The 14,500-nt window shown below is 45.0% G+C and overlaps 1 protein-coding gene across 3 annotated transcripts in view; it reads right to left on the reverse strand.

Annotated features, from left to right (window-relative positions):
- Positions 1-14,500, reverse strand: part of SGSM2 (small G protein signaling modulator 2) — a 511,886-nt gene that overhangs the window by 25,397 nt on the left and 471,989 nt on the right. For all 3 annotated transcript variants that reach the window (XM_075335301.1, XM_075335300.1, XM_075335299.1), the window contains 4 exons: positions 13,326-13,733; positions 13,055-13,179; positions 11,287-11,369; positions 9,980-10,089 (listed from right to left, as the gene is read on the reverse strand). In XM_075335301.1, coding sequence (XP_075191416.1) covers positions 9,980-10,089; positions 11,287-11,369; positions 13,055-13,179; positions 13,326-13,733 — 726 coding nt within the window. The remainder of the gene's footprint in view (positions 1-9,979; positions 10,090-11,286; positions 11,370-13,054; positions 13,180-13,325; positions 13,734-14,500) is intronic.

A 14,500-nucleotide genomic window follows, 5' to 3' on the forward strand; every position in this document is an offset into this window, starting at 1 on the left:
GGGGAAACATGACTGCAAGGATGGGGGAAACATGGCTGCAAGGATGGGGGGAAACATGACTGCAAGGATGGGGAAACATGACTGCAAGGATGGGGGAAAATATGGCTGCAAGGATGGGGGAAAACATGGCTGCAAGGATGGGGGAAACATGACTGCAAGGATGGGGGGAAACATGGCTGCAAGGATGGGGGGAAACATGCCAAGATGGGATACATTTAGCAGGAAGGGGAACATGCCAGTAAGGGGTACATTTACCAGGATGGGTGATACATTTACCAGGATGCGGGGAAACATGAAAGGATGGGGGGAAATATGTCAGGATGGGGGTACATGAACATGCCAGGATGAGGACAAATGCCAGGATGGGGAACATTTAGCAGGAAGGGTGACATTTATCAGGATGGGGTACATTTACCAGGAAAGGGGACATTTACCAGGAAAGGGGACATTTACCAGGATAAGGGAACATGCCTGGATGAGGTACATTTACCAGGATGGGGTCATTTAACAGCATGGGGGAACATGCCAGGATGGGATACATTTACAATGATGGGGTACATTTACCAGGATGGGGTATATTTACCAGGATGGGGTACATTTACCAGAGTGGAGGACATTTACCAGGAATGGGGTACATTTACCAGGATGGGGCCATGATGGGGACAAATATACCAGAATGTAGGAAATATATATCCGGATGGGGGACATGTTTACCAGGAAGTGGCCAGGAAGGGGGACAAAACTACACAATGAAAGGGGAGGGGAGCAACTCCTACGTCTTTATGGGATTTCAGGATGTTCAGACTTTGAAATGTAGATGTGGATTACAGGGTGACATCTGATTGCATTCCATGCTAAAATCTCTGTCTAATATGCTGCAATTTTTTTCCAGAGGGATCAATCCAACTGCTGTGTCTGGAAAGGGCTCAGCTTCAATGTTTGGTAAGCATGAGTGTGATGCCCCCTGCTGAAGAGAAGACTGCAAAGGTAAGGTTACAATCAATTATTTACTTAATAGGATTGGTTGGCACTTCGGAAAAAAAAATGGGTTTAGGGCTTGTTGTGTCCCATGAATGGGAACAACGTGTTGTATATAATTCTTGCATTGCATATTTTTCCTCCTATCAGAAAATTCCTTATTGTTACTAGGTAGATTAGACTGTATGAAGTTTGTCACTATGTACCTCCCTTAGTTGGCTTCTGTATAGAAAGCTCCTCCCTTCTCCTTCAGTTTAGTCTAGAGAGGAACCATTGCTGAAGAGACATGTCTGCAACCCTGTACAGATTATTCCTTTTCACCTGCCTTTACTTTGTACTTAATACAAGATTCTAGAAGAAAACTACAGCGTTTCTCCTTGTCTTCCTACAAGTCATCGTTGGGCTGAGTTAAAGCTATCTGTGGATGCCGGTAGAGTGAGTAAAATCATAGTTATCTAAGGGACTGATAATTAGAGCGAATGGATTCACAGCTACCAGGAAGAGACAGAACAGTGAAAAGGACTAGCTGTGACCGGGATTAGTATTCATATATCAGTAAAGAACCTGTTTCCAGGAGTGCTATACTGCATACAATCCAGAGAAAGGATTAGCCCAAGGGGCTGATAACAAGCCACAGCATAAAACTTTATAGCAGCTTCAGACAAAGTGCCCTGTAAAGTATTAACCTGTTATCAGAACTGTGTGCAGCTATAAACTAAAGGTACCGTCACACATAACGAGATCGCTAGCGAGATCGCAGCTGAGTCACGGTTTCCGTGACGCAGTAGCGATCCCGTTAGCGATCTTGTTATGTGTGACGCCTACCAGCGATCAGGCCATCTCTAGTCGTTGCAGAATGGTCCATGCCATTTTCTTCAAAGGCGATGTCCTGCTGGGCAGGACACATCGCTGTGTTTGACACTGTGTGACAGGGTCACAGTGACTGCTGAGATCGTTATACAGGTCGCTACTGCGACCTGTATTGTTCCTGCATCGCTGGTAAGATCTGACTGTGTGACATCTCACCTGCAACCTCCCAGCGACTTACCTGTGATCCCTATCAGGTCGCATCGTTTTCGGGATCGCTGGTAAGTCGTTGTGTGTGACTGGGCCTTAAGAATCCCCCATAAGCTAATTATAAGCTGCAGCAGAGACTCTGCAAATACATTCTGCAAACACAGACTGCTGGCTGCAAAGATTTCAACATTGTATTGGTTTCCCTGACAACCAGTGCAGAGCAGCATTCACCCTTCCTGATGGAGGTAAAGAGAACCCTTTCACTACCTGCTCTAAAGCAGCAAGAGAAAGACATGGACTCACAATCAAATTACAGTGAAAGAGCTAAGCGGTTGATCAGACCAACATGGAAGGTTAAAGAGAACCTAGAAACAGCAAGAAGTGAACTGCTCACCCACACAACATTATGGTGGCAAAGAGCGCAAAAACAAGTGACTGTTTTATCTGCGCCCGGTGCTCATGAGCTACCACCAGGGGGAGCCCTTGAACAACTGTACTCAACATACCAGTCCTACAAAGAGATTTGTAAAAAATATTCCTCTACCCTGCTGAGATCAAATACGTCTGAGTCTCAAAAAGAACTACAGGACTTCCGACAGCTTAATGCTGAACGAGACCAAACTGTGCGGAACATGTGAGCGAGACTGAAGCAAAAATGGCGCAAATGTCAGGAGCGGCATCTTACAAATCCAGGTGCGTTAAGAGCTCAAGGCACTCACTCAAATCAGGTTCATCAAGGTACTCAACCCTCAGCGAGCGGCTCATAAAGGCGCGCGCTGAAGCAGAAACAACAAAAGTACAAGCCATCTTTGCCCAGAGAGACGCAGAGATGAAAACAGAATCTGCACGCAGAGAAGCAGAGATGAAAGCAGAATCTGCACGCAGAGAAGCAGAGATGAAAGCAGAATCTGCACGCAGAGAAGCAGAGATGAAAGCAGAATCTGCACGCAGAGAAGCAGAGACAATTGCAGAATCTGCACGCAAGGAAGCAGAAATTGAAGCCCTACAGATGGAATGTAAACATGTGGCGGCCATGGCAAGGTTAAAGGTCTTTGAGCAAGCTCTGGGTGGGAGCCAAGAAGGCAGTGCCAGTTTGTGTGATCTCGACACAGAAGACTCACTTAAGCGTACAAGAAATTACGTGCTGAGCCAAGTCGACGATCTGCCAACTACCATCAACATTTCCGTCAGTGCTAATGCTTCTCCAGAGCCTCAAGACACTGATCCACCTACAGCTTCCAGCCTTCCAGGTCAGTCCAATGCACCTCAGACTTTCAAGCCTGAATCCGCTTCATATTCAAATGCACAGCCACACCCTGCGCATGAGCAACCTCTGTATGCCCATGTCTACATGCAACTTAACATGCCGGCAAGGCGCTACACTCCCAACAACTGTGTAGTTCTGGCCCCGTATACAACAGAGATTGTACACACCAAACCGATCACTGGTCTAAACGCCTACGCCACTCTGTACTTTCCCATGTTCCTGAACCAAGAAGCTACGAATCACGCAACCAGCACCACGCAGTCAGCAAATGTGCCTCCAACGTCGGAAAGATCAGACATGTCCGACTTTGCGAGGTACATGATCCGCCGAGAACTCACCAACACCGGTCTCACAAAGTTTGATGACCAGCCCAAAAACTACAGAGGGTGGAGGTGTGCCTTCAAAACCGCAACGCGTGACCTCGGCATTACGGGTGCCGAAGAGCTGGACTTGCTAATCAGGTGGCTAGGGCCACGGTCTACCGAGAGAATCAAGAGACTCAGATCCGTCTACATCAGCGACCCAATAACTGGACTCGCAACCGCATGGGACAGACTAGAGAAAGGCTTCGGCAGTCCTGAAGCAATTGGAGATGCATTGCTGAAACAACTATATGACCTTCCCAAAATATCTGGCAAGGATGCTTCAAAGTACCAGGAACTCAGCGACCTGCTGTCCGAGCTCCAGCTGGCCAAAACAGACACACACCTACCTGGCCTCAGCTACCTGGATACCGCTCATGGGGTGAAACCCATAGTCGCCAAGTTACCTTACAACGTGCAGGAAAGGTGGACTACGGTAGGAACAAACTATAAAAAAGAGCACCAAGTCTCCTTCCCTCCATTCTCCTACTTCTGCGAGTTCATCAACAGCATCGCGGAACGTAAGGCAGACCCCAGCTTCACCTGTGGAGAACCCACCGACTCCACTTCACCAGCTCCCGGATATGAGAGCCCTCATCAAAATGACAGAAAACGTAGGGGCCCAGTATCAGTCAAGAAGACCGACGTTCTACCACCTACACGAACATCAGCACCAGACAAGGGCAATGAAGGCGGGAAGGCAGAAAACCAGAACCGCCAGTGTCCTATTCACAAACTGCCACACCCCCTGAAGAAGTGCATTGGCTTCAGGAAGAAACCCCTTCAAGAACGAAAGGAACTCTTGAAAAGGTTTGGGGTATGTTTCAGGTGTTGTGCCTCTACAGAACACCTTGCCAAGGACTGTAAGGTTACAATCAAGTGCATGGAGTGTGACAGCCCAGATCACGTACAAGCACTCCACCCATCTCAGCCTGATCCTGCACCTACACCTTCTCCTACTACAAGTCATGGCGAGGAGAGTACAGGCCAAGCTGCAAACCACCTCACAGTATCCTCCTCGTGCACCGAAGTCTGCGGAGAAGATCTCTGGGACAAGTCTTGTGCAAAAATATGTCTAGTAAGGGTATATCAAAAAGGTCACCCAGAAAGGGCCATGAAGGTGTACAGCATCCTGGACGAACAGAGCAACAGGTCACTCGCCAGGTCTGAACTTTTTGACTTGTTCGGCTTAAAAGGAAATGCCTACCCTTACACACTAGGTACTTGCAGCGGCATCTCAGAAGCTTGCGGAAGAAGAGCCAGTGGTCTCGTGGTAACATCTCTTGAAAATACCGTAGAGATACCTCTACCGACACTCGTCGAGTGCAACTAGATACCGGCTAACTGGAAAGAGATTCCAACACCAGAGGCAGCTTTTCACCACCCTCACCTGAGAACTATCGCCAGCAAGATCCCACTTCTTGATCATAGTGCAAAAATCCTGATTCTGATTGGAAGGGACATCCTCCAGCTACACAAAGTACGCCAACACATCAACGGGCCACACGATGCGCCATTCGCTCAGCGCTACGACTTAGGCTGGGTGATCATAGGAAACGTCTGCGTAGGCAAAATGAACAGTCCCGACGCGATCTCCTCCTACAAGACACACATCCTCCCAAATGGTCGCGGCACTCACTTTCAACCATGTCCGCATCACTACTGGATGAAAGAGAGGCTGTGTGACACCAAGTGGCGACAGCAGTCTCCCGACTGCGCGGACGCATATCATCTCCGGGATGACAACTTCGGGTCAACAGTGTTTGAGTCTACAAATGAAGACAACAAGTTGGCACCGATGAGAGAAGACAAAGAATTCATAAAGATTATGGATAAAGAGTTCTCTCAAAACTACTCTAACAGTTGGGTAACCCCATTACCCTTTCGGTCTCCAAGGCCAAGGTTGCCAAACAACTCCCAGCAAGCAACCGCAAGGTTCTCCTCTCTAAAACGCACCTCGAAAAGACAACCAGAGATGGAGAAACACTTTGTCGAGATTACGCAAAATATCCTCGACAGAGATCATGCCGAACAGTGGCACCCCATTCCCACCGAACAAAACCCAGCTGACTGAGAAACGAGACTCACTGCTGCGTCCAAACTCGGAGACAACATGTGGCTGACACCTCCAAGTAACTTATACGAGGAGACCTGTGATAACTACATCGGCAACATGTACGAGCTGGTGGAACAGAATCCGACAAGGAAATTAGACCGGTCGTCTCCGCTCGCTACACTTCAGTGACATCAAAATAGAAGTTGAGACCTCATCACTTCGAGCGCTTCTCAAGTTGGTCATCTGAGGTACGAGCCGTAGCTTGTCTTATTCACATTGCTCACTGTTTCACCGACTACAAGTCTTCAACGTGCCACGGCTGGCACATGTGTGTGATTCGTCCAGTCACCGAACTCGTGCAACTTTTACCGAAGGAGGACGTTACATGAACTAACTTTGTCGTTGGATACTGCCACGGCGGGGAGCTTACCTTTCCTTACCCCTGCTGTACTGAGACACAACTGTCAGTGTCCAATTGAACCTTGAACTTTTCCTTTGGATTAAAACTTTACCGATGCATTATTGGGTTGGAGGAAGAGTTGGCATGTTTGCGGCTTCCCAATCTGAAGATGGGTTTGTTGAACTTGGATTCATTTTTTACATTTTCCTACTTTTACATTTTTACGCAAGGACTATACGTCATCAACCAAGCATGGACTTGAATTCAGTACATTACCGTTGCATTTTTTGTGTTCGTCTCTTTTCTCGTTACAGGTTTTGTGACATCGAGGGACAGGATCGACTCCTTACGTCGTAGAAAGACTTGTGAAATCATATGATTTCAGACCGGGAGTGTTGTGTCCCATGAATGGGAACAACGTGTTGTATATAATTCTTGCATTGCATATTTTTCCTCCTATCAGGAAATTCCTTATTGTTACTAGGTAGATTAGACTGTATGAAGTTTGTCCCTATGTACCTCCCTTAGTTGGCTTCTGTATAGAAAGCTCCTCCCTTCTCCTTCAGTTTAGTCTAGAGAGGAACCATTGCTGAAGAGACATGTCTGTAACCCTGTACAGATTATTCCTTTTCACCTGCCTTTACTTTGTACTTAATACAAGATTCTAAAAGAAAACTACAGCGTTTCTCCTTGTCTTCCTACAAGTCATCGTTGGGCTGAGTTAAAGCTATCTGTGGATGCCGGTAGAGTGAGTAAAATCATACAGTTATCTAAGGGACTGATAATTAGAGCGGTTGGATTCACAGCTACCAGGAAGAGACAGAATAGGGCTACAGTTTGGTCACTCGGCCTGTAAAAGGTTCGCCATGACTGATCTAGACTATTCTGCGCTGCAGTCCACGTCCGGGCAAATTAGCTATAGTGCCATGGGTTGTAAACTTGATTATGTTGCGCACTGTGAACAAATGAACGTCAAGATCTCTGGAGATTGACTTGTAACCTTGAGTATGTTGATATTTTTCAACAAGTTTGATTTTCAAGTCCTCAGACTGTTCTCTTCTACTCTTTCTATTCCCCATGCTTAGTGTAACAGACATAGACACACAATGCAAAGACTTAAGGGTACTTTACACGCTGCAACATCGCTAACGATTTATCGTCGGGGTCACGGTGTTTGTGACGCACATCCGGCATCGTTAGCGACATCGCAGCATGTGACACGTATGAGCGACCTTCAACGGTCGCAAAAGTGGTCAATATCTTTGGTTTTGGAGAGGTTGTTCAAACACCAAATATCGTTGTCTAGTGAGTAGCGAGGTTGCTCGTCGTTCCTGCGGCAGGATACATCACTGTGTGTGACACCGCAGGAATGAGGAACCTCACTGTACTGGCGTCCCGCCGCCAATGAGGAAGGAAGGAGGTGGGCGGGATGTTTGGCTTGCTCATCTCCGCCCCTCCTCTGCTATTGGGTGGCCGCTTAGTGACGTCGCAATGACGCCAAACGAACCGCCCCCTTAGAAAGGAGGCGGTTCGCCGGTCACAGCGACGTCACAGGGAAGGTAACGGGTGTAAGCGATGTTGTGCGCCACGAGCAGCGATTTGCCCGTGACGCACAACTGACTGGGGCGGGTACGCTCGCTAGCGATATTGGTACCGATATCGCAGCGTGTAAAGTACCCTTTAGTCAACTTCTTCCCTTTTTATCTGGTTTCAGATGTGATTGTCATATTGCCCACAACTGTTACTTGCCACAGGTGAGCCGGTACGAGTGTCACATGCTTTTAAAAAAGTTGTTTATGCACACTTTTGGAAAGGTACCAACAATTTTGTCGGGCCTATTTTTGGAGGTTTGTGTGAAATTATGTCCAATTTGTCTTTTTTCCCTGATATTTTTGTGTTGTTTGAATACACACATAATAATTTTGTAGGGCAGATTTTGGGAGTTTTGTGTGAAATTCTGACCAATTTGCTTTTTTTATTCTCTCTGTTTTTTTGTGTTGCTCCAATACACGTGTACAAAGGGAATAAAGGAAGTGAAGAAAATAAACATGTGTATGAAAAACATGTAATTGCAACAATTTTCTGGGAGAAATACTTCATGTTCTGGAAGAATTTCAAGATGGTCAAGACTTTTGGCCAAGATTATATATGACACATTTCCACTGCTATCCTGCAGTACTGAATAGTAGCTCTACTACATACAGGATTGGTAATCCATAATTATCTTTATAAGGGTTCATTCACACTAGCGATGATTCTTGCATGCTAGAGAATCGGAAGCATTATACAAATGACACTCGGCTAAATCTGTGTTCCGAGTGTGAGCCGAGTCTCATTCACTGTGCTCTGATTCTGTCGCATGAGAGAATCAGAGCACTGGTAAGAAGAAGATGGAGAACTTAATTTCTCCATCTACTTCATTGCCGGTGTATCCAGTAATTGAACTGCACTCGGATGTCATCAGAGTGCAATCCAATGCGTCAAACGCACCCATAGACTTGTATGGGTGCATGTGATCTGATATCAAAGCCACTTGTAGCATGCTGCAATTGTTTTCTCATATCGAATCGGCATGAGACAAGAATAGAAGATCTGCATTGCCATATAATATAAGACTACATCAAGGGGTATTAGATATAACATCGGATAACACTTGGCAGTGTTTTATACCAATGTGAGAGATCTCTATATGTAATACAATTTTTTTTTTTTAAATGGTATTTGTCCTCAGTATTTCACCACAAAAACTATTATCACAAGCATGTAGTTCTTGCAAAGACAAGTCCGGCAAAACCTTTACATCGCCAGTCCATATGCAAATAAGACTGAAGGACTATGGCAGATGTGAAGCTTCTGTCACTCCACTGTTACGCTATTCCCAGTCCAGCGCTGCCTCCTCCTGCTCGATTGACAGCTCCTTTGACTGAAGTCACACAGCATACAAGCTGTCAGTTAATCAGCAGGAAGAGGAGGCACAGGGCAGGAAACAGAGCTGGAGTGGTAAAAGGATTTATCAGGCCTTGGATTTGATCCTGCAGTCTCCTGTGCTGTGGTCAGTTTCCCTCTCCACTGAGCCACAGTCAGGTTTGGTTGCTGTCCTGGTTCTGAACACTTTGTCTCCGTGTGGACACTGTGTGTTCATTGCCTTATCGCCAACAAGTGTTTCCAATGCTGTAATAAGTTTGCCCTATTACCCGGCTGGTGTAACTATTTAAAATTTCATTTCCTGCTGGTTATTTTTCTGAACTGGATCCTGCTTGAAACTGTAACCTGTTTGTTTTGTGTTTCTCCTGGTAGATTATAACTTTTAGTTCACCTTACTTTACTCTGCACCTTCTAAAGGAGGTACGTGGAACCCTTGATGGCCGCTTAGGAACAAAGGTCCAAATGATCCTCTGAAACATCCATGTAGGGTTCTTTTAGTCTGCATAGAGGCCTTTAGGGACTGCACAACTGAGACCTCTAGTCTGTACAAGAACAGAACAGGTCAGGTGCAGTAGTTTTAAGTAAGAACCTATGTTATGTTATTTACCACGTGTGCACTTTTGTGCCCATAAAAGGCTTCAGATCTACAAGGAGCTCATCAGTCTTAGTTGCATATCTATTCGAACACTGATTTCTTCGTAATGGTGAAACGTACTGGCCATGTAAAGGTATTGCTGGACGTGCTTGACCTACATGCCCATATAATTAGTTTGGTGGTTGAAATCCTGCTGACAGATTCCCTTTAAGGATAGGGCCAGATGGTGCAGGCTGCATGCTGCTGAAACTCTGCCTACACCATGGTCAATAGCCGCATGATTTTTTCTTAATAATGTGACCATTGAGTCACCAATGATGGTTTGAGTTTCAGCTACTGCACCGTCTAGCAGCACCCTAAGGTTCAACATATAACTCACCTGGATCAAAGATCTCATGTTTGCAAAATGGGTATCCATGGCGCCTCCATTTGGGAAGTTTTGACTCATTCTCTTCATCAGTTGGGTGAAACAGCTATATGCCATTAAATCTATGAATATATAATTATTCACTAATTACATGACAGACAGTTGGAGGCTCAGAGCACATGTACTAAACATATATGAAAAAATAAAATAGTATTTTACATTATGCAACTTTTTGTAAATGGATTTTCAAAATAAATACACCCGCATCTTCAGATCTTAAGGCCCCGTCACACACAGAGATAAATCTTTGGCAGATATGTGGTTGCAGTGAAATCATGGACATATTGTTCCATTTGTACACAGCCACAAACCTGGCACTGATTGTCCACAATTTCACTGCAACCACAGATCTGCCGCAGATTTATCTCTGTGTGCGACAGGGCCTTTAGAGATCCATATTATGATCTATGCAGTTTGCATTGTGACATCTGAGGACAAATCTATTCTGAATCAAAATGGAAAATGATGATTTCATGGTAAGTATTACTAGTTTTTTTTCAACAAAAAGAGGAATGAATATCCTCCAAAAATTAAGTATTACTTACAGCAAAGATGGGCCTTGTGTGTACATCGCCCTGGCCAAAAAACTAAAACTGGGCGATGTACACACTGCAGCCCATCTTGCTGTAAGTAATACTTAATTTTTAGAGGATTTTAATTCCTCTTTTTGTTGTTATTTTTATATTTAGTGTAGGGACCTACAAGCATGAGGATCCCGTGACGAGGGTTGTAGGCTTCCGTTTTATGGCCATAATACCAGCTAAAACCTCATATTTTTTGTACAGGATACAGCCAGGCCCCTTTCTGTTAAGCCTTGCATTTTAGAGTTTCTGTCCCTGCATGGTACACAGGTGGGGTACGGCTTGGCAGCCCGCCTGATCTAATAGGTATGGGCGTCACTTAATAGGCTGCGGGTTTGTGACTGTGTATCTGCATGTGTGAACAGCGCTCTATGCAAGCCACTAGTGTGCAGTTTTATCATCCAGCAATCGCCCCCTCCATTCCATGGAGGTGTGTGTGTGATTTGCTCCTCCTGCACCTGTGATGCCTCCACTTAGTGGGGGTTTAGCTGTATCCTGGTAGAGGATTAGTTTTTCGCCAGGGCGATGTACACACTGCAGCCCATCTTTGCTGTAAGTAATAGTTTTTTTTTTCCTTAATTCTTGGATTTTGTGTTCCTTTAAATTACTCATATATACTTGTACTACATGACACATTTTCAGCTTAATCATCAGAAGCATTTAGTGCCGTTTTCTTACCATTATCTAGAACAACCATTAACGGAGCCAGCAGGTCACACATTCCTTGGACATAACCGACATCTAGATGCTCCCACACAAAACTGTACGACAGATGAAAGCAGTGAGATGCATTAATTACATTTTATACACATTATCACTACAACCATAACCCTTTTATCTATGGCCACTTTGTGCTCTGTCTGCAGAAATGTATCAGTGCTGCCCAGATATTTTCCATTTCAGATGATTTACATATCTGATTTCTCCACGTACAAGAAAAACGGATCAATTATTCTGATCAGACTTTGATCAGAGTTTATACACGGTCTGGTCTGAGTGTCATCCGTTTTTCTCAAAATAAAAAAAAAAGTTTTTCCACCTTCTCTTTTCTGTCCGTGAAAATTAGTCCACACTCGAATGTCATCTGAGTGTGGTCCAATTTTTTCCCAGTCCAATTAGCTTGCATTGTTGATTTTGATCCGACTCTCATAGCAAAATTGGACATGTCTGCCCGATTTTGTGAATGGCCCCCATAGACTATCAGTGGGATAGCAACATTCAGGAGGCAGGGAGAGGAATCGCTTACCTCTCCCTGGCGATTGGGCCCTGTATTTCAATCACAGGCACCCGATCACTGCCATAGTAGTGATAGGTAGTCACCAAGATGACCCCGAGTTACTGAGGTACGGAGAGCCTCACACACCATGCTGTATGCACAGTGTGTGAGGCCTCCGACACACATCCGTGCCGCCGGTACGTGTTTGCCATTATTTGCACGTACCGGCGGCACGGAGACACGTTCAGCAATGCTACCCTATTGTAGCAGGCACACACACGTAAAACCACACGGAACGTGTGTCCGTGTGCGTTTCTCCGTGTGTGCGTTTTTCTACACACTGACATGACCACGTTTTCTCCGGCAGCACGGGTGTCACACGGCCCGCACCCGTACCACACGGATGTAGTGTGGATGCGGTCCCGTGTGACACGTGCCGGAGAAAACACACGTGTCAGTGAAAAAAACCCTAAACATTTACTCACCTTCTCCAGCCCTCCTGTCTCTGCCGCTGCTGCCACTTGCTGCTGACCGCCACTCATTATGCTCATTTAATATTCACTTCACTGCATCCGGCAGCAGCAGCAGGGAGTCGGCAGGGCTGGAGACCGAAGATCAGCACCATGGACAGCAGCGCGGACCACGTGAATATGCAAATTACCGGTTCTACGTGTGCTAGAACACACGTGGACCGCACGTACCCAAGACATGTACTTACCACACGCAACACGCAGGGTAAATACGTGTCTCGCGGCACGTGCATGTTTTTAACGGAAGTGTGTTTCAGGCCTGAGGCGAAGTGCTAAGTGCTGCCCAATAATTCCCTCTAGTGATCAAGCATTGCAGGGGATTATAGAAAAGCAGAAACAAGTGACATGCTACTTCTTTTTTCAGCAACAAAATCTACAAGGAAAGAAGAAGCAGCGTGTGCACAGCAAGTTACGATTCTCATAGACTTTGCTGGGATGCGTTTTCCTTGCTTTCATTTATTAATATAAGCAAGGAAAAATGCATGAAGAAACGCAAAAAAAAACCGCCATGTGGGCAGAAAGCTGAAGAATAAAGAAAGTGGTGGGGATAGGACAACTCAGGCAATGTATCTGTACTAAGAAACCATTACTATACAAATCAGTACAAATTGTACTATTACTGTTTGGGGTTTTTTGGGTAGAAAATGACAGATTTAATTTGACAAATACAGAAAAATTATTATGCCACAAAATAATTTACCTGCACATAATGTTCCGAAGTTTTTCTAAATTATCTGTCGTGAAATACCAGTAATTCCTATCACATCTCTGGACATCTTTGTCAATTCGATGCAAGTTTAAGGCAATAGTGTCCAACAATTCTATCTAATAGAGAGAACATAACATTAGAAAATAAACTTAGCTGAATTTTTATGGAAATTAATAATTTTCAGCAAATGAATTATCTGAAATAATGGTGGTAGTAATGGAAGAGCAAATGACATGATGGACTGTAGAATGGATATACTCACTGTATATGACGTAGGGCACATAGAGGAGATGTCCTCAGAATTATTTAGATACTCCAGCTGGGAGCACAGCTGCTCCTCATATATAGAATCTTGCATCTTGAGGACTCCCTTGGCTTTTCGGGGTGGACCAAAACTCATTTCTGTCCTATCAGATTCTGTGCTGGATTCTTCTTCCTCAAAACATATGCTTTGCTGATCATCGATGCTGGAAAGGATCCCAGAGGTCACAGAGTAATTTCGAGAAGAGGGAAGACCAGAATCTGGAGAATCAAACTCCACTGACTGCTGCGGTTCAGCGGCCACCATAGCAGAGGGAGTACCAGCCGCAGTGGTGAGCGTCGACGTTTTATCGTTCCGACACTTCAGATCTCTGTCTGTCACATCTATTTCTTCTGTAGACATAAAAACCTGAGAAACAAAACAATAACATTTACCCTCCAGAGGAAACCATTGTGAGAGCTCTTTTTATTGGTTGTAAGTGTAATAGCATTCTAGAATTTATTCTAAAAAACACCATACCGTTTATTATAATGGGTTACATATGAAATATCCCACCTCCTTAAAGTGATCAGGGTCACCAGCACGTGATATTACTGGCACTTTCTGGTCCCTAAAGTATTTTCCTGCTCATGATGTTCTGCAGTTTTTCTAAATAACCTGGTGTGGAAGTGCTGGTAGATAACCTTGAATCAGGCTATGTTCACATCATGTTACAGTCTATGTTCAGGGGCTCCAGCGAGGCTTACATCTGAACCACCACAAAACGCAATTCAGGTGTATGCGCTGATGGGGCCATTGACTATAAAGATGGAGACGGAGTCAGTGTGCGCTGTCTAGCATCATTTTCAGACATATACGCCTAGTTGAGGCAGACAGCAAGACCACAATAATATTATTGATGTGCTTTTTATATGTGTTACACCATGGGAAGACAAGGGATCTATAGGGAGTAGGCAGAATACCTGGGCCCAGCAGGTTTTAAAACAAATGAGAGCCCTTGAGCTCATCAAAGTCTACAGAAATATCTCACCGACTACAAAGGCACTGCTCCATCCCATCTCAGTCAGACGATTATTAATCAGCAATCTGACCTAGATCAGCAGTGATGTTACAATTTACTTCTTCACTGTCCTAGACCACCAGGAATGGTATCCTTTAGCTGCCCTACTCCACCA

The sequence above is a fragment of the Anomaloglossus baeobatrachus genome, chromosome 2 (genome assembly GCF_048569485.1).
Source record: "Anomaloglossus baeobatrachus isolate aAnoBae1 chromosome 2, aAnoBae1.hap1, whole genome shotgun sequence".
In the NCBI taxonomy this organism is placed as follows: domain Eukaryota; kingdom Metazoa; phylum Chordata; class Amphibia; order Anura; family Aromobatidae; genus Anomaloglossus; species Anomaloglossus baeobatrachus.